General features: G+C 42.8%; 1 protein-coding gene across 4 annotated transcripts in view; it reads right to left on the reverse strand.

The window, feature by feature from the left end:
* The window catches only part of LOC140738245 (solute carrier family 2, facilitated glucose transporter member 11-like), a 40117-nt gene extending 19060 nt beyond the window's left edge, over window positions 1-21057 (reverse strand). For 2 of the 4 annotated variants that reach the window (XM_073065397.1, XM_073065394.1), the window contains exons 1-8: window positions 20919-21037; window positions 20240-20423; window positions 18950-19057; window positions 14455-14553; window positions 14209-14369; window positions 10678-10802; window positions 9286-9415; window positions 7357-7505 (exon numbers count right to left, since the gene is read on the reverse strand). In XM_073065397.1, coding sequence (XP_072921498.1) covers window positions 7357-7505; window positions 9286-9415; window positions 10678-10802; window positions 14209-14369; window positions 14455-14553; window positions 18950-18958 — 673 coding nt within the window. In that variant the 5' untranslated portion in view covers window positions 18959-19057; window positions 20240-20423; window positions 20919-21037. Of the gene's footprint in view, window positions 1-7356; window positions 7506-9285; window positions 9416-10677; window positions 10803-14208; window positions 14370-14454; window positions 14554-18949; window positions 19058-20239; window positions 20424-20918 lie in introns of all 4 variants that reach the window. The other 2 variants (XM_073065395.1, XM_073065396.1) reach the window with 2 other exon arrangements.
* Window positions 21058-21335: the final 278 nt, after the last annotated feature.

Genomic DNA, 21335 nt, shown 5'->3' on the forward strand with positions numbered 1-21335 from the left:
TAATTTTAGGGTGATTGCAGGACAGTACAGGGGAGATGTCAGAGGCAAGTTCTCTCCCCCTCCACAGGGAGTGGCAAGTGCAAGGAATGCTCTGCCAGGGGTAATGGTAGAGGCAGATAGACACATTAGGGACATTTAAGAAACTTTTAGATAGGTACATGGATGACAGAAGTGTGTGTGTGTGTGTGTGTGTGTGTGTGTGTGTGTGTGTGTGTGTGTGTGTGTGTGTGTGTGTGTGTGTGTGTGTGTGTGTGTGTGTGTGTGTGTGTGTGTGTGTGTGTGTGTGTGTGTGTGTGTGTGTGTGTGTGTGTGTGTGTGTGTGTGGTTAGATTGATTTTAGAGTAGGCTGAATGGCACAACATTATAGGCCAAAGGGCCTGTACTGTGCTGTAATGCTCTATTTTATCATCCCTAATTCTGAATTCCCTCTCCTTAGCTTTCCTACTAACCCTTCAATATCTTCAGTTTCTTTATAAAATGTTAAGGGATGCTATAATCAGAAATTTAGGCACTTCAGCTCTCTTCATAAATTACTTCCGGGAGATACTGTGCCTTATAAAAGTATTCAACCCCAACCCTTTGTCATATAAATAAGTATTGCAACCAGGGATTTTGATCAATTTAACTGAGAATTTGTATTTGTGAATCACATGCTCATTTTTTCAACAATACCACCCAAAATCGGGGGAAAAAAAATTCAAAAACTATAATGTCAGCATTTCAAAAGTATTCATTCCTCTTTGCTCAGTACTTAATACATCCAAGAGGTGGTCATGGGAGGCAGAAGAACGGTTACAGGACTGCCTTGAGTCAGTGGACTGGGCAAGTCAGCTGTGGACGAGTGCGTCCCAATGAAATCATTCCACATTTTCTCCAATCAGAAGCCCTGGATGAACAAGGAAATCCAGAACCTGCTGAGAGCCAGATCAGAGGCAATCAAGTCTAGTGATGAAGAATGCTACAAGAGGTGCAGGTATGATCTCCGGAAAGCCATCTCCTGGGCGAAGCGGAGATTCCAGACTTGACTAGAATCAATGAGGGATGCTCGACAGCTGTGGCTGTGTTTGAACGCCGTAACGTCCTACAAGGCTAAATCTTGCGACACAGGGGCAGCAGAGCTTTGCTTCCTGCTTTGACCAGCAGAAAACGGAGGATCCATCGCATACCCCCATGTCTCCCGATGATCCTTTGGTCTCAGTATCTGAAGAGAAGTATCTTCAAGAGAGTGAGTCCAAGGAAAGCATCCAGTCTGGACCGAGTACCTGGCTGAGTACTGAAGACCTGTACCGACTATCTGGCTGGTGTATTCACAGATATCTTCAACTTCTCGCTCCAGCAGCGTGTGGTACCCACCTGCTTCAAGCAGGCTTCAATCATATAAATGCCCAAGAAGAACGTGGTAACCTGCCTAAAATTCTATCACCCAGTGGCACTTACATCCACAGTGATGAAGTGTTTTGAGAGCCTGGTGTTGAAGCACATCAGCTCCTGTCTGAATGGTGACTTGGGTCCACTCCAAGTGGCCTCCTGAAGGAACAGGTCTACAGCAGAGGCCATCTCATTGGCTCTTCACACAACCCTGGAACATGTGGATAGCAAAGAAGCATACATCAGGATGCTCTATCAATTACAGCTCGGCATTTAACACCATCATCCCCTCAAAGCTAATCAGTAAACTCCAAGACTCAGGCTTCAATACTCCCTTCAGCAATTGGATCCTGGATTCCCTCACCTGCAGACCCCAGTCAGTTTTGATCAGCAAAAATATCTCCTCCACAATCTCCATCAGCATGGGAGCACCATAAGGCTGTGTGCTTAGCCCCAGTTCTACTCATTTTACACCTTTGACTGTGTGGCTAAGTACAGTTCCAACACCATATATGAATTTGCTGATGACACCACTGTTGTGGGCTGTATCAAAGGGGATGATGAATCAGCATACAGGAGGGAGGTTGAAAATTTGGCTGAGTGGTGCATGAGACCAAGGGGCTGATGGCAGAGGGAAACCAGGAGGTCCATGAGCCAGTAATCAATTGGAGAATTAGAGGTGGAGGGGGTTAATAACTTTAACTTCCTTGCTGTCACTATTTCAGAGAACCTGTACTGGGCCCATCATATAAATATTATTATGAAGAAAGTACAACAGCGCCTCTACTTCCTCAGGAGTTTGCTGAGCTTTGGCATGGCATCGAAAATCTTAGCAAACTTCAATAGATGTGTGGTGGAAAGTGCGCTGACTGGCTGCATTACAACCTGGTATGGGAACACCAGTCTTTGAGTGGAAAATTCAACAAAAGGTAGTAGATTCAGCCCAGTCGATCTTACTGTCGCTATCTCCGGAGACAGCTTATCCACCGATGTCTATTATAGACTGACAGACTCTCACATCTACCTGGACTACACCTCATCCCACCCTGCTACTGGTACCAACTTCCACCTATCCCTCAAATTCACCTGTCCGTTTCCAACACCTCCCTTTCCTTTCTCGATCTCACTGTCGCTATCTCCCCAATGCCATTAGGCTTTACAATTCAACCGCCAGGACTTAAGAACTTTTTAAAAGCTATTATAAATGCTTTTTGAGATATTGATTTAGATGCATATCATATTGTATGTAATTAGTTTTGCTACAACAAGTGTATGGGACATTGGAAAAAAAAGCTGAATTTCCCCATGGGGATGAATAAAGTATCTATCTATCTATCTATCTCCGGAGACAGCTTATCCACCGATGTCTATTATAGACTGACAGACTCTCACATCTACCTGGATTATACCTCATCCCACCCTGTCACTTGTAAAAACAACATCCCCTTCTCTCAATTCCTGTCTCCGGTGCATCTGCTCTTAAACGAAGGAGATGTCCTCCTTTTCCAAAGAAAAGGGCTACCCTTCTTCCACCATCAATGCTACCCTCAACCACATCTTTTCCATTTCACGCACATCTACTCTTACCCCATCCTCTCGCCACCCTACCAAGGAGGGTTTCTTGTCCTCACCTACCACCCCACCAGCCTCCGCACCCAGCACATAATTCTCTGAAACTTCCACCCCCTCCAACAGGATCCCACCACCAAAATGTCGACTGTACTTTATTCCATCGATGCTGCCTGGCCTGCTGAGTTCCTCCAGCATTTTGTGTGTGTTGATTAAGGGTATATTAAACACCCAGACCAGATGAACTGCACCCTAGGGTTCTGAAAGAGGTAGCAGCAGAGATCGTGGAGGCATTAGTAATGATCTTTCAAAAATCACTGGACTCTGGCATGGTGCCAGAGGATTGGAAAATTGCAAATGTCACTTCACTCAAGAAAGGAAGGAGGCAGCAGAAAGGAAATTATAGACCTGTTCGCCTCACCTCAGTGACTGAGAAGATGTTGGGGTCAATTGTTAAAGATGAGGTTAAGGAGTACTTGGACATGATAGGACACGACAGGACAAAGTCAGCATGGTGTGCTTAAGGGAAAGCCTTGCCTGATGAACTTGTTGGAACTCCGAGGAGATTACAAGTACAATAAAGGGGATGCAGTGGATGTTGTATACTTGGACTTTCAGAAGGCTTTTGACAAGCTGCCATACATTAGGCTGCTTACCAAGTTAAGAGCCCTTGGTATTACAGGAAAGTTACTGGCATGGTTAGAGCATTGGCTGATTGGTAGGAGGAAGTGAGTGGGAATAAAAGCATCCTTTTCTGGTTGGCTGCCAGTGACTAGTGGTGTTCTGCAGGGTCTGTGTTGCGACCGCTTCTTTTTATGCTGTATATCAATGATTTAGATGATTAAAAAGATGGCTTAGTTGCCAAGTTTGCAGCTGATACGAAGATTTGTGGAGGAGCAGGCAGTGTTGAGGAAACAGGTAGACAGATCAGGAGAATGGGCAAGGAAGAGGCAAATGAAATACAATGTTGGAAAATGCATAGTCATGCACTTTGCTAGTAGAAATAAATGTGCAGACTAGTTTCTAAATGGGGAGAAAATCCACAACTCTGAGATGCAAAGGGGCTTGGGAGTCCTTGTTCAAAACACCCTAAGGATGAACTTGCAGGTAGAGTCGGTGGTGAGGAAGGCAAATGCAATGTTAGCATTCATTTCAAGAGGTCTAGAATGCAAGAGCAGGGATGTGATGCTGAGGCTTTATAAGACACTGGTGAGGCCTCACCTTGAGTATTGAGAACAGTTTTGGGCTCCTCATCTAAGAAAAGATGTGCTGGCATTGGAGAGGGTTCAGAGGAGGTTCACAAGGATGATTCCAAAAATATAAGGGTTATCATACGAGGAACATTTGATAGCTCTGGGTCTGTACTCGCTGGAATTTAGAAGGTTGAGGGGGAATCTCATTGAAATCTTTCGAATGTTGTAAGGTTACACAGTAGATGTGGAAAGGATGTTTCCTATGCTGGGGAAGTCTAGGACAAGCGGGCACAGCCTCAGGAAAGAGGAGCGTCCATTCAAAACAGATGTGGAGAAATTTCCTCAGCCAGAGGGTGACGAATTTGTGGAATTTGTAGCAACGTGCGGCTGTGGAGGCCAGGTCGTTGGGTGCATTTAAGGCAGAGATTGATAGGTTCTTGATTGGACATGGCACCAAAGGTTACGGGGAGACGGCTGAGGAGTGGGGCTGAGGAGGGGAAAAAAGGATCAGCCATGATTTGAATAGCAGAGCAGACTTGATGGGTCAAATGGCCTAATTCTGCTCCTATATCTTATGTTCTTAAGGGTATAGCCCTCACAACCATTGAGCACATCTATACGAAATGCTGCCCACCCAGGACCACTCTGTTTCCGCTGCTGCCGTCAGGTAGAAGGTACAGGTGCCTCAGGACTCGCACCACCAGGTTCAAGAACATTTACTATTCCTCAACCATCAGGCTCTTAAACAAAAGGGGATAGCTACACTTATTCAAGGACTTTGTAATATTGTTATTTCATGTTCATTATTTATTGCTATTACTTTTACTTTGAACCGCCTCTTGTAGCTATTATTAGCCAGTAGTTTCTTTAGATAATTCTCTAGTACCTTTGCACAATGTGATGCAGCAAGATTTGTTCATTCCTCCTTGCAAAATTGCTCAAGATGTACCAGGTTAGGTAGGGAGCAGCAGTGGACAGCAATCTTAAAGTCTTGTCAGAGATGTTCAATTGGGTTAAGGTCAGAACTCTGAGCAGGCTACTCAAGGACATCAATTTTCATCATTTGAAGCCACACCCCAATGGATCTGGCAGTGTGCTTTTGGTCGTTATACTGCTGAAAACAAACTTACTTCTTATTTTAAGCTTTCTGGCAGAGGCTAGCAAGCTTTTAATCCACAATCTCACAGTAATTAGCAGCTTTCAATTTCCCATCAATCCTGACCAGATTTTCAGTCCCTGCTACTGAAAAGCATCCCCATAACATGATGCCACCTCCACCATTGCTTACCATAGGGATGGTGCTACCAGGCTGATGCTCAGTATTAGATTTACACCATACAGTACGTGTTGAGGTAAGAATAGTGCACTTTAATCTCATCTGACTACAAGACCTTCTTCTACATCTTTACAGTACCTTGTAAGTGACACTTTGCGAAGACTTTACAAGCAAGGATATGTTTTTAAAAAGAAGCCAGGGCTTCTCCCTTGCCAGTCTTCCATAAATTCATTTGTTGTGCATGGTTTCAGAGATTGTGAAGCCATGAGCTTCATCTTCAAATTGACTGTTGGCATCACAGTAATCTCTCGCACAAGTGCTATTCCTAATTATTTATTTAATATCGTACATCCAAATGAGTAAAAATCTTTATGTTGTATCTCCATCACAATGTACAAGAAATAAAGAGGGGAAATGTAGGATATTGGCCAAACTCAAAGATTGTATACATGATTGTTTTGTATACATGTCTGTAACGTCTAATATGTGATCAGATCACTATGATAAATCTGATGGCCCGGGGAGAGAAGCTGTCCCATACCCTGTTGATCCTGGCCTTAATGCTGTGGTACAGTTTGCCTGACGCTAGCAGCTGAACCAGCTTGTGTTTGGAGAGGCTGGAATCCCCGATGAACTTCCGGGCCCTTTTTAGGTACCTGCTGCAGTAAATGTTCTGAATAGAGGAAAGATCACATCTGCAGATGCACTGGGTTCTCCGCACCACTCTCTGCAGTGTCCTGCGATTGAGGGTAGTACAGTTCCCGTACCAGGCGGTCACACAGCCAGTCAGGCTGCTCTCAATTGTGCCCCTGTAGAAAGTCCTGAGGATTTGAGGATTCATACTGAACCTTTTAAGTTTTCTGAGGTGAAGAGGCACTGTGGTGCTTTTCTCCCCACACAGCCGGTGTGTACAGTCCAGGAGAGATCCCCGGTGATATGTATACTGAGGAACTTGAAACTACTCACTCTCTCAACTACTCTGGAAACTAAGTTTAAAGGGGCAGCCTGACCTAGGCAGTGTGGTTGTAGTTTCCTATTTTTCCCAATATTTCAGGATGGACTTCATTGAGCTCCGAAGAATGTTCAGTGCCTTAGAGGCAGCCTTGTACCCTTTCCCAGATAATCATTTCCCCAACTTGCCTTGAATGCTTTTGTCTTCAGTTTGGTTTAGTCTGTTGAAAATCTACCATCCTATTGGACCTTACAGAGAGAGCGAATTTATTTAGGGGATCCTTCAGTCTTCTCCATCAGCAAAATGGGAGAGTTGATAAGGGCATTTACTGTTACAGTACTGCACCTGAGGAAAGTTAGTGCAGTATTTACAAAGGGGATGAATACTTCATCAACTTCACAATTTTGGGTGTTTTAACTTTTAGTAAATTGTTGACAAGTTTTGGAATTTTTCTTTCGATTTCACATGATGCACATGCATCATAGATTAGTTTAGAAAATGTTACTTCAATATATTTCAAATTTAGAAAATGAGGCAGTGAATTGTGAAAATAGTTGTGGGAGCTAAATACTTTTTCAAGGTTCTGTATATGTCTTAATATCAAGTGAAGCTGCAGAAGAATATCAGAAATAGGAGCAGGAATAAGCTACTTGCCCCTCTCTTCACAACTGATCTATGCTGGCCTCAAATCCTCCTTGATTGCAGTTACCCCATAACCTTCAAAAATCTGAAAGAGGTCACAACAGTAAATGCCCTTATCGTCTCATAGGTAAAATGACCAGTCCATAGAGTACATGAAGACCAGCAGATGAGGTATCAAAGAGCTGGTTGATCCCACTGGACCCATTCACCATCAAGACAAAGCTTTCTGCACTAGAAAATGAAAGCAGTTTCTTTTACAATAGTACAAGTCATGCCTCTGATCACTGGCTATTCCAGCTTTCTCCATGATCCCTAAGCCAAAGAATAATGGCGTATATTCTCTTAGCATTTCTCACCCTTCATGCACATATCCTTGTCCTCCCTGTCGATCAGCAAGTACCTGGGACTTTCTGGGCACCATGGAAGAATGGCGAGCTGGATTAGAGCTGGTACTGCAGAGGCTGACAGCAGGATGGGCCATGTTTCTTCTCTGCCCAGTACCTCACTGCAAGCATAATTATAAAATGACTTCACTTGCTTAAGAATACAAATAGTACAGCCAACCAACACAGTAACAGCATGTGAAAAGGATCACCAGAGAGTACATCAGTGGTGCTGGGTCTGTTGCCATTTGTCATTTATATTAATGATCTGGATGACAATATGGTAAACTGGAGCAGCAAATTTACAGGTGAGGCCAAGATTGTGGATGTACTGGAGGGTGAGGAAGACTAACAAAGCTTGCACTGGGTTCTGCACCAGCTGTAAAATAGCAGACGGATTTAATTGACACGTGTGAGATGCTGCACTTTGGGAGGGCCGACCAAGGTAGGTCTTACACAGTGAATAGTAGGGCACTGAGGAGTGTGGTACAACAGAGGGATCTGGGAATACAGGTCCGTACTTCCTTGAAAGCGGCGTCACAGGTAGATAGGATCATAAAGAATGCTTTTGGCACATCGGCCTTCATAAATCAAAGCATTGAGTACAAAAGATGGGATTGTTATGTTGAAGTTGTGTAAGAGGCGAGGCCAAATTTGGAGTATTGTCTGCAATTTTGTTCACTCATCTACAGGAAAGATGCCAATATGATTGAAAGAATGCGGGAAAAAATTTACAAGGATGTTGCCAGGACTTGATGACCTGAGTTATAGGGAAAGTTTGAATGGTTTAGGATTTTATTCCCTACAGCATAGAAGATTGAGGGGACATTTGATAGGAGGTATACAAAATTATGAAGGGTATCGATAGGGTAAATGCAAGTAGGCTTGTCTACTAAGGTTAGTTGGAACTACAACTAGAGGTGATAGGTTAAGGATGAAAGGTGTAATGCTTAACAGGAACAGGAAAGGGATCTTCTTCACTCAGAGGGTAACGAGAGTGCGGAATGAGCTGCCAGCACAAATGGTGGATGCAGGATCAGTTTCAATGTTTAAGAAAAATATGGATGGGTTTATGGTTGAGGGGATTTAGAGTTCTATGGTCTGGGTGCAGGTTGATGGGACGAGGCAGATTAATGGTTCAACACAGTCCAAGATGGGCTGAAGGGCCGGTTTCTGTGCTGTACTCTACCTAGGACAGGCATCTGGGAGTGTATTAAAGACTGGATTGTAATCTAATGCCACACAACTGTTAGTGAGCACAATGAATAGCACAGCAGGATTCTCTGGGGTTGGACAGATTGCACATTTATACTTTAGGGTGTAGCTGTAGCTTTCTCAGTTCTTAATCAAAAGTTCACATGTTGCAGGGATACAAAGTAAGAAGATCTCATTTTTGGTGCCTTCATCTTTTCAATTAACTTACTTAGCAAATGACTGCATTTAAATAACATTTTTAAAAAATATAATCAAACATTCAGGGCTGTTCACGGAAATTGTTATCGAGCACAGTTTGACAATGAGTACACACGAAGGTGACAGATGAGGCAACCAAAACCTCTGCCACAGTAGGAACATCCTAAAGAAATAGAGACACAAAGAGAGATGGAAATGTTTCCTGAGCAAATTCCAGAGTTTGGGCACAGACCTTAATGTTTAGTTCCTGGGTGTACTGGGGCAGAGGAGCAGAGGGAAAAAAAGGATCAGCCGTGATTGAATGGTGGAGCCCTCGGTGGGCCAGACTCGATGGGCCAGATGGCCTAATTCTGCTCCTGGGGCTTATGGTCTTACACTTCTCTTTACAACTACATTGTGAGCAATAGATTTTATTCAGGTTTTGACAAGAGCATTTAGGTACACTAGAGCAATCATCTATATTGTAAATAAGGAAATAACTGAACTTACCTAAGGCCTAAAGCTTGTCCAGTCACTAAACCCGCTGCAGTGAACGGAGCGTATGACAAGGCCACTATGCCTCGTATCTTCTTTGGTGCACTTTCACCGAGGTACATGGGGTTGATATTCAGTCCCACACCTCAAGAATAAAAGCAAATGTTAGCTGCATGAGGTACAGATTTTAAAACAACAAATTTTACAACATTTGTCAGTGATATTAAACCTGATTCTGGTAGAGATACTGAGCTCAACAGAATTGGATATTTCAGTCTATTTTTATTTCTAGTTTTCCCCAAGTACAATTTTCCACTGCTATGTTCTACCTATAAACAACCCACTGGTTTTACAACTTGTGTGTCAGCTTTTGTAAATCATCTGGACTTCTTTTAACCTTTCTTCCTCCTTGATGGAGCTTTTCCCTGGCTCTACTGATGCTGTAAGGGAAGATGGTTCCTCACGCAAAGTCTTAATGTTAATCCATTTAACCACATGGAGGGGAAAGAGATCACATCACGGTCCAATGTCCAGAGAAACCCCACTTCCAGCAGTTTCAGAGGGCATTGATCATGATTGTGAACAACAATTCCAACAGAATTTACACAGTTCATACAAAACTACAGCACACGCTGTCTGCGCCGAATATGATGCCACGTTAAACCAAATATCTTCAACCTGCAACTTATCCTCCTTATCCTCAGGTCAACTGCTCCTGATGACTTTTAAATCTGGAAATTCCATACAAGGAGAAGTAGATTGTCTCACAGCGGACCAGAAAAGAGCAAAGGGTCACTGTGGCTGAGGTTTAATAAAATTAACAGCAGATGTTTTCTTCCCACATTGCCCTACAACATTAAGGGGGGGCCATTTGTCCCAGCAAGTCCATGCCAGCTCTCAGAACAACCCTCTCAATCACATTCACTCACTTGCTTCTCCCTTACATGTCCAGTAACCTCTCCCTGAACCTCCGATTTCCCATTTCACACAAAGTAGCCAACTAACCAACCAACATATATATGGTTATATATGTCAATGGGGAAATGAGAGGGAACCAGAGCACTTGGGGGAAACCCACACAGACAGAGGAAGAACGTGCAAACTCCACACAGACAGTGCCAGAGATCAGCACTCAACCCACCTAGTTATGCACCACGCCACCCATTACGAAGATATTCTCAAATGAGATAGAGTATCAAACTTTAAAATCAGCCACCGCAGTGTATCCAAATTACATGAACAAATTAAAGAACTGGTTAACTTACCACAAAATTTAATTGAACGTAAGATTTCAATAACCTGTAAGAAAACTGTGGTGCGAGAGCAATCCCTACCCCATTCCCACGGCCACACCAGCCTACAACATGCGTGAATGAAAACCTAATATCCCAAAACAAAAGTGACCACCTGAGCTTATTCCAGTAAAAAATCTCCCGATTAAAATCATTTCAAAGGATTTGGCCGTCTTGCTCAGTCCCACCAGCAAAGTACCAATGAGCACAAAAATATTGCTCAGTAGCAGCGAATTCCTCCTGAGAGAAGAGAAATGGAAATCAGTTAGTAAAATGTGTTGGCAGTGTCGTTATGTTGATTATAGCAGCAAACATGTTCTGCTTAGAGCTAGTTACTTCATACTGCAAGCTTACTCTTTTGAATGGCAGTCTTGTCTCGCTAACAACATAGAACACAAAGAGTACAGCCAGTAACAGGCCCTTCAGTCAGTAATGTAGTGCAGAACTAAATTAGTAATCAAATGCCCAAGTAAACTAATCCCTCCTCCCTAAGCAATGCTCCCGTCCTAATTCATGCGCCAATTTATGAGCGTCTTAGAATGTCATCAGAAATCCATTCGCCAGCCTTTCACAATAGTAATAAATCCTGAACAATTTTCAGCAAAATACTTGATAACAAGTACGTGAGAAAATGCAATCTGAAGTAGGCTACTCAGCATCCCCCAACCCATTCAAATATTAATGCTCAAAATCATCTATGCCAATTCCCTATAGTACTTAATTCACTAAAATATTTAAAAAGTATAGCCCCAGTGATCCAGACTCTAAAAGCCTCAGGAGTAGAGAACTCTAGAGATTCATCATTCTCTGCGAGAAGTTGTTCCTGTGGAGTTATAACCTTGTAACCATCTCCCCATGTTCAAGATTTTCCCACTATGACATCTACTACCCTGTTGTGCTAAGGGTCTAGAATACTTCAATAAGATCACCCATTTTCCTAAATTCTGCAGAAAATTTCATTTGCCATGTGACAGGATAAGTCTCTCACCTCAGGAATTAGCCTAATGAATCTCCTTTTCATTGTCTCTATAATGCTTTCTTAAATAACACCAAATCAGTTGTGGCCTCACCAGTACAATGCATAATTATTATCAATACTTCTGTTTCTAATACACCCCCTCTTGCAGTAAAGGCCAACATGGCATTTGCCTTCCTAAGCCATTACTGTACCTGTCTGCTAATGTCCTACCATCCATACACAGGAACACTCAGATCCTTCTGTACTTCATTCATCTACAGTCTTTCCCAAACCATCAAAAGAGATGATATTCACTTGAGTCGGTGATGGACTAATTTACTCACACAGATGAGACAAGGGAACATCTCACAGATCTCTAGCAAATCACCAAGGATAAAACAGATGGTACAAAGTCAGGTTTGGCAAGAAGAGTATGCATATGCAAGACAAGTTTCTTCACTGTACCTCGATACATGTGACAATAACACAATTTAGCATTCATATTGTCATAGGTATGACTGTTGATTTATAAAGGACTGCCAGAGATCTGTACGTAGATTAAACCATGTCATCATCCAGCAAGTTGTGTAAAATCAGTTAGAGTTAAAGAGAACTGAACAGGTGAGTATCATTTAAGGTTTAAAGGGAACTGTGTTAATGGAAATAGCAGATTAATATCTAATGGAGGTATAGCTTCAATGAACTATTAAAGGAAAATTGGAGTATTATGATCTTTGACCTGTTTTACCCCATCTGGAAGGTTTCAGATCAGATTCAGAACGTGCAGTATCAGTGACCTATTGCAGAAAAAATGTCACATTTACCAATCAGTTACCTGCAAAAGACCTTTCTGGAGGACAAGGAAGGAGCAAAAGGAGGAATATTACCACCCTATCCTTCAAAGTCCATGAAGGCAGCATAATCTCAAAACCCAAATGACAACAGATTTTCATAAACAACTGCTCATGAAAGTGAAAGGTGTGAGAAGAGGAAATAATTACAAACATATGGAGTAAAAAGTCAGAGACAAGCAAACAAATAATATTTTCCCTACAAACTAAGCTCAATCTGAACTTTAATTTGCGGACTGTTGACAGATACAGGATGGTCACTAGCAACACCAGGCACTTATGTTTTCATACAATTCATAGCTAGATAGGTATCTTATGGATAGGGGAATCAAGGGATATGGGGACAAGGCAGGAACCGGGTATTGATAGGAATTGATCAGCCATGATCTCAAAATGGCGGTGCAGGCTCGAAGGGCCGAATGGTCTACTTCTGCACCTATTGTCTATTATCTATAACTGTACTGTAATTCACTGGTGCTCAGACATGTCTTGAACTTTCTAGAGTGTTGTTAAATGACATGGAAGGTGAAAACATTCACACTGGCCTCCAGAGCATTGGTTTCCAAAGTTGGGGCAAGTCTCTTGAGCTGATTGTGGGGCAGTAAAAACAGGCCACTATATCTGCTCTTTCAAATAAATGCCAGCCCACACTTGGCAGATCTTCACTTGGTGTCATTGTTGAACTTCATACTTGACAAGACTTGTGCAAGCTAGGGGAGTGAAGTAAGAGGAACTGTGTCACCCAACTTCCTAACCTCAATTAGCTCACTCTTTCTTGCTCAGGTAACATTCTCAGCTGCCAACTAGCAGTGGGAGAGAGAAACAGGCCACTTCAACAAACTCACTGAGGACAATTTAAATCCCCAAAAGCAGCTGGTTTTGGGTTGGGTAAGATGTAAAGGATTTCTGAATCCAAACTGTTGTGAACTCTCCCAGTTCCAGCTTTAACAAGTGTGGGAAAGAGCAGCAATCAACTAACTTGCCCAAAGTGGTTGCTCGATATTTTATTGAGGCTGCTAGTGATTAGTCAGCTATCTCAGGCCAAGGATGAAAAAATAAACACCAAGAAGTTACATGGACCTGTACCACCTTCCAGAGTAAGCAGGCTTCCCATTCCTCCATCCCTGCATTCACCATTCCAAACTCTAGACATTTGTTCCAACATTGGACCTGTCCGTGCCTCCCCTTTATGCACCACAAGTATTCTGTGCCAACTTTGAGTACTTGTGAATTTTCCGTTCAAATATCTATCATCATGAAATTGGACCAGGCATTGACTGCCATAGTTCACCTTAACAGGGGTTTTGGTTTCCATCCAATTTTGTTGATCACATGATGTCAATGTGATGGCTTCATTTTAATAATGTAATGACAGAAGATGGATCAACAGGACACACAGTACAACCTTCATAAATAACAGCCAAAAAACTAAATTAGTGAAACCTACAGAGATTACAGTCACTCCCTGTGATATTGTGTTTATATACAGCCCTGTTTAAAAAAGAAACTCAGTAGTAGCAACCCTTTATAGGTTATAGTGGAGGTCAGCAGACCCTCCATCTATGGCCACAATGTTGTACTGATTGATCCATGTGCTGTTACTCCCTCCCCTCCTCATTTCCCATTACTCCTAGATTCCATCGGCACCATGGCTTCCTCAGGGAAAAGGCATGGTGTTGGAACGACCTTAAGTCAGCCACAGAAGAAGAATTAGAAATTTGCCTGGCTCTTGGTCCACATTCACAAATCAACATTTTGCCGTGGGAAGGTCCTTCTACCACTCATAACACATAATGATAGGTAATAGTTAAGCCAACATTCCTACTGTAGCTCCTACCTGCCACAGGTTATAGCCATGGGTCCAGCAATAAGTGCACCGACCAGTCCTCCAACACAGAAGGCAGTTATGATGATAGTCCAGAGCAATGTGATTACTCCACTTTCCAGAGGTTTGCCGTAACGCTCGATCCAGGTTTCATTGATGAACATTTGAATAAACTGCAACATTGAATTAAAACAAAGTACAGTGTTGATTCTGCAAGTGCTACCAATCATTTCAAGTTGACCATAGCTCTGGACTCACGGTTGTTGGTGCGTTAATGATCGTCAGGTTCAACCCATACTGGAAGGTACCACCAATACAGGCAGCAAAGATGGTCAGGAGGAGACCCCTCATTTGCAGCTAAAAGGAACAAAAAAGAAAATGGAAAGGATTACTTCCCAGCAAGCTTTTCCACACCTACACTCAGAGTTTCACTAACATTATCGCCAAAACAACATCTCAGGTGATCTGTCCTTCTCCATACTTATTATTCACAATTTTGCAAGTAGTGAAGTGTGAGTGGGTCACAACCTTATGGAAGATGTAAACACAAAGCACACTGCAGATGCTGTGGTCAAATCAAGACGCACAAAAAGGCTGGATGAACTCAGCAGGTCGGGCAGCATCCGTTGAAAAGAGCAGTCAGCGTTTCGGGCTGAGACGTTCCTGACATTCGGCCTGAAACGTTGACTGCTCCTTTCAATGGATGCTGCCCGACCTGCTGAGTTCATCCAGCCTTTTTGTATGTCTTATGGAAGATGTGAAGCCACTGAGTCCAAGGATATAGCCTGCTTCAGTTTCACCACTCTTACAGCTGCAACAGCATTGAGACTATTTAGTCTCAGTGCTTCAATTCGAACATTTGGGAATACAAGAAACTGGTCTCCACTACGCCTCTCATCAGGGGCACATCCCTCCCCACAATCCGCAGTAACTACAGGAGGTGCTGCCTCGAGAAGGCCACATCTATCAACAAAGATCCCCGTCACCTGGGCCAGGTCGCTTTTTGCAACCACCATTGAGCAGAAGGTACAGAAGCTGCAAGTCCCTCCCGCTACTTCCCTTCAACCATTTGGTTCTTGCACTAACTGGAAAACCTTAATCACCACAATTTAGCTGCATTATGAACAACTGCCACTAAAATGGATGTTTTTTTGCTCTAATTGTAAACTTCTGGTAAGATGGTGGTGCGTTCAGACGCAGCGGCCTCTTGGGGACCAACCAGCTTTTTTTCTCTTTTTTTTAAAAAAAGAATTGCAAGATAATGCTGGACACCGAGAACTTCAAGCATGACAGGTTTATTCCCATCAGAAGCAAGTGGACTTGGCGCTGACTGTGTTACTGCCTGCTACAGAAAGGCAGAGTCAGTGCGCAAAGGCAGTGTGTAGTCTAACAGAAAAGACTGTCTTGGATGTATCTCTTGCAATCAAAGACCCTGCTGGACATTGGTAATGTAAAATGGTGCAAGTCTGTTTCCTTTGTTTATTAGTGAGACAGACAGTGAGGGGAGCCGTGCGGCCTCAGTTGTAGCACAGACTTGGCCTCAGGTCGTGAGCTTGCCTGTTGTAGCAATTCAGCACTGGAGACACTGAAGGCAGTGCAGCGAGGGGTCCATGTTGAGTTGAGGCAGGACCCTCCCATCCGTGCTGCCATCCCACGTTCAGTCGGTGGAAGGACAAGCCGGATTGTGTACATACGTTCATTTGCGGACTGTTGAAAACTGCTTGTTCTTGCCGATAACACCCATCCACCATCAATTTACAAGACATACTTCTCAGTGACTTGGGCCAATTAATATTTTTTGTGCGACTCTATGTTTACTTGCTATCCTATATGTGCTGTGTGCTGTTTATGACTGTTGGTACTGTGTTTTGCACCTTGGCCCGGGAGGAACGCTGTTTTATTTGGCTGTGTTCATGTGTATTCTTGTCTGGTTGAATGACAATTATACCACTTGCAGGGATAAACCAGGCAGAAAACTTATCAATAACAGGGAAGATCTTAGAAAGTAATCTGAGAAGCAGGATTGAAAGATAGATAAAATAGACATAGCCAGCATAGTTTTGTTGTGAGGGTGGGGCAGTTTGACTCAATTTTTGGAAAAAATATGTGACTGTCTCCTATTGATTATAGGAGGCAGGATTTTTGTGTGTTTGGAAGCTTCTGGCGAGTGAAGCACACAGTTTTCTCACTGCTATACACATTAATGATTTAGGTATGAATGTAGCAGGCATGATTTGTGTTTGCGATATTGGTGATGTTTTTGATAAATGAGAGTGGTTAAATGTTGCAGAACAAAGGCAGATGGAATTTAATCTTGGTAAGTGTGGTGTGATGCATTTTTGAGGGCTGGTCAGACTAGGCCATGCAGAATAAATGGCAAAACCCCAGTGAGTACTGAGGAACAAATAGACCTTGGTGTAAACATCCAAGGATACTTGTAGATATCAGCACATATAGAGAAGGTGAAGGCGGCACATGGTACAATTACCTTCATTAACAGAAAACAAAAGAGCAAGGAGGTTATGATACATTTGTCAGGCCAAAGATGAAGCACTGTGTACAGGTCTGGTCATCACACCATAGGAAGAATGTAATTGCATTGGAGAGGATGCAGAAGAGATTCACCAGGATTTCAGTTCCAAGGGTGGACTAGGCTGGGTTTGCTTTCCTTGGGATGAATGAAGCATGCAAAATTACACGGGTGTATATAGGGAAGAAAATGAGAAACATTTCCTCACAGCAGAGTTGTCTAAAACTATAGCTTTAAGTTTAGAGGAAACATATTTTTCACCCAGTATGGTTAGAATATGGAACATACTGACTGGATAGTGGAGGCAGTTAATCCTAAAATATCATACTGAGTTCTTGCATCACCAAGGCTTAGAAGGCTATAGACCAAGTACTGGCAATTGAAATTAGTATAGATGGTCAACACGGTCACATTAAGCTTAAGGCCCATTACTGGGCTCTATGAACATGACTCATATGCAAAATTGGTGGCTCACAGTGCTGATAATGGATCAAACATTGTAAAATCCTTAATACATCAAAAGAAACAGGGAAGCAAACAATGAACATGTAAAATTTTGACATGAAAACTTCATGATTCTTGCTCATCTCATCTATACAAAGGGAAAAGCAACTGAATGATAATCTCACAGTCCCCACCTTACTCAGTACAAGATTAAACCCCAAATATTAACATCTCGACTCCTCTAACATTTGGTCCGTGGGTGACAACAAAACACTCCGACAGTATAGAAGCAATCGCCTTAACTGATGGTAAATGAGAAGGGAAGGAAAATTCATGTCAAGCTGGTTAAAGTTTTAACCCAATCTTGTATCTTTCCAAAACTGTGCTTAGCAGTATGATGTAAAAAAAAACATTGACCCTTATCAGCTGTTAGATTTAATAATCTAGTATTTACATAACAACATTTTTGCTCTATTTCACTAAAAGCAATTTTACTTCACGACAATCAAATATACAACTAACTTTTACTGAAATGGCCCAATTGATATTATAAACAGGAGGGAATGCCCCAAACTTTGTGACAGAGTTTTAGTGGTTACTCTGCAGCACGGAGATGGACTTGCCAATTACAAAACCAGATTATTTAGACAGCAAATACAGTCAAAATTGTGATAGTCATTGGTGAAATTGGGAAGGCAATAAACTGCTTAAGCAATAGATAAGTGTAACAAAAGTATTTTAAAATTCATTCCTTGTTATTTTAGGATACAGCAGCAAGAGGTATTCGCAAACAAAGGAGGCAGCATTGTAGGGGTTTTAAAGACAATCAGAAATTGCTTTATTAGAGTGAAACAAAGAATTAAATACAGAAAGAGAGAAAAAGGACTCTCACTCAGCAGTAGTCATAATCTAGCCTAGAAAACTTCCACTTGCGCAAAGAAATTGCGTAAACATTTACCCCTGCACTTTTCCTGACAAATACATTTTTTGCCACTATCTATGTTCAAGGCTGGCGACTGGTACTCACACTACTTTCTCAAAACATTATCACATCCCAGACTAACATCATTTTGTCTTACAAGCATCTACTTGCGGTTAGCCATTTTAGCGTATACCAAGGAGGAATCAAATTTAACTCTTTCTTCACAGTACAGCGACAGTACACAAGAGTGGTTATATCATGAGGAGTGAATACAGAACAGTAACTTACAATAAGCCACTGTTTCATTAATGAATTATCAGGGAGAAAATTAAAAGCTAGTGATAAATCTCCTATTCTTGCCTGTAAATGTAGTGCGGGGGGTGGGGGGAAGCAGGCTCTAAATGCGATTGGGCAGACTGCAGCACAGTGGGAAGGAACAATGCACGTGAAGTTCCAGTACAAGAGCAAAGAGGGTGGTGTGTTTTCTGTTCACATCACACTTACCCTTCCACATCCAATTCATGACTACAATTATCCACAGGACAACCATGCTACCAATGTCTCAGGAATGTTTCATGGCTCAAAAATGGTCTTTCACTAAAAGGTTCCCTGAACAAAGCTCAACGACGCAAAAAATGGACAAATTCCTTTATTCCACGGAGAGAATAAAGGATTTTGCCCACCTTTGAGCCATGAAACATTTGGTCCATAATAATTCAAAAGACATCTGACTTTTCAAATGGCATTTCTAATACAGTTTCTATTTCTTCCATGCATTACTTTAATGTTATTGTTCTGACATCACCACTCAATGTAATTTATAGTAATTTCCATCAATAATTGTACAAATAACTTACCAAATCCATTTACAGACTTCTTCTGCAAGATGGTTAGGTGAGAAGTCAAGATTTAAGGAAGTGGTAGCATCAAGCAGCAGGAAAATCAAGCCTCCTTTATAGAGTGACCTGTTGTATTAAAGACAAAACACTTGAACTTGAGATAGACGTTGAACACTACCTGATCCTCAAAGCCGTAATGTGCATTCCCTCCACTGCTCAACATCCACTGAATGGGTGATAAAGATGAAAAATAACATACTCCTCCACATTAAAATCACCAGCTAAACATTCCTCCAGTATATCAGCCCATTGTGTTTCTTATTACATAGATTTATATTTCTTATAATGACACAAGAGACCCTTTGACCAATCCCATAAGTCCCATTTTCCCTCTTTATTTCCCAGAACCCCTGCAGCTTGTTTCCCCTCACACCATTTACACACTGAATGGTGACTACACACCATTTACACACTGAATGGTGACTACACACCATTTACACACTGAATGGTGACTACACACCATTAACACACTGAATGGTGACTACACACCATTTACACACTGAATGGTGACTACACACCATTTACACACTGAATGGTGACTACACACCATTTACACACTGAATGGTGACTACACACCATTAACACACTGAATGGTGACTACACACCATTTACACACTGAATGGTGACTACACACCATTAACACACTGAATGGTGACTATACAGTAGTCGCATGCTATTAAATTGTCAACAAGTGGGAGAAAACTGGAACCCCCAAAGGAACATTTTGGCTACAAGAACATGTGTAACTCTGCACAGACAGTGCCTGAGAAGCAAACTCTAATCTCTGGAACTGTCAGACAGTAAGACTAACCCAACTCCAACGTAGAAATGTCTTTTAGAGATACTTGTGAAAGAGGTGTTCAATATGGCAGGAACCAAATTACTTGTGATGTGAATAGAAGGTAAAAGGAACTAAAATGACTTAAGTGAACCGAACAAACAGAGAAAAGGTCATTTGAACCTCTTCTACTGAGAGACAATCTGTACAAAAGGAATGGGTTGCATCTTAACTGGAGGGGAACCAATATCCTGGCTGAAAGAAACACAGGTAGATATTTCAAACTGTTTTGCCATGTAAAATACTTTTATATTTTCTAATGGTTTAAGTAAAATCAAATATTTTAATATACTCCGAGATTTTTAAAACTTCTCAAGTAATATCGCCTTTGTTTAATGCACTCTAACAGATTTTAAGGATTACTGGTGGCTTTTTTGTGAAAAATTCTATAAAGTGTAAATATAGCTTACTTCCTGGTTTGCCAGAGGGTCTGTTTCAGCTCAGTAACGCGTGTTTTTCCCCCGTCGGTGTGGTCTCGTCTTGACTGTCAGACCAGATGACTTCCAAGCCTGGGAATTTGGGAAACCACTCGAGAGAGATCAGGTTGTAACCTCAGCTCATCACTACCGCCAACACACTGAAAAGGTGGAACGACTGGTAGAAATGCAGAGTGGTAAAAGGAGGAGGAGACATGGGAGACTGCAGATACCGTCAACTGGAGCAACGGGCAATGCGCAGAATAGCGACTATGGATGCAGAGGACCAATTAATGCATCAGGACACGGGGTACTTGGGGGAATTGAGTCAGCACGCTTCTGTTGACTGGGTTACAGCCTCTGTCGCTGGACCTCTTCCATCATTGTCACTTTAGCATTCCTATGCGCACTACCTCGATTTGCACTATTCCGGTATTTTTGCGGTGGTCGCTATATTTATTACTTCCATGCTGTTTACAGTGTGAAGTGCACACGAACAAGGAATGCCATTGGGGGGGGGGGGGGGTACCTGAATCTATTTCTACGGCCCTTCTCCATCACGGATACGGCGGGCTCGCTTCACCCGAGGTCGCCGGCCGGTGTACCGGTATCCCGGTGTCGGCCCCTCTCCCTCAATCCACGCTCAACCATCGCTGCAAGTCAGCAAACTCACCGGCATTCCTGACCCTGTTCACTTTGCTCCTCCTTGAGTTATTTCTCCCACTGATTTGTTGCCGTGTCAAGGGCTGCCTTATCCAGTCACCCGCCTGCCGTCGAGTCCGCGGGGCAGGTGTGCAGAGTCGCAGCGCCGCCGTCATCCTCCGGACGGCAGGGGGTAGTGTCGCAGCGCCGCCGTCAACCTCCGGACGGCAGGGGGCAGTGTCGCGGCACCGCTGTCGTCCTCCGGACGGCAGGGGGCAGTGTCGCGGCACCGCCGTCATCCCCCTGACGGCGCTGGAGTTGATAGGAAGTTAGGACAGCAGGACGTTTCATCTCCACAACTGCTTCGTGGTTCACCTGAATTTGTCGGACCATGCAGTTACCGTGGAAACGGGGTGTGATCGTCTCTCGGTGAGGCCCTGATGGAGAG

Source organism: Hemitrygon akajei, chromosome 14 (genome assembly GCF_048418815.1).
Source record: "Hemitrygon akajei chromosome 14, sHemAka1.3, whole genome shotgun sequence".
Classification (NCBI taxonomy): domain Eukaryota; kingdom Metazoa; phylum Chordata; class Chondrichthyes; order Myliobatiformes; family Dasyatidae; genus Hemitrygon; species Hemitrygon akajei.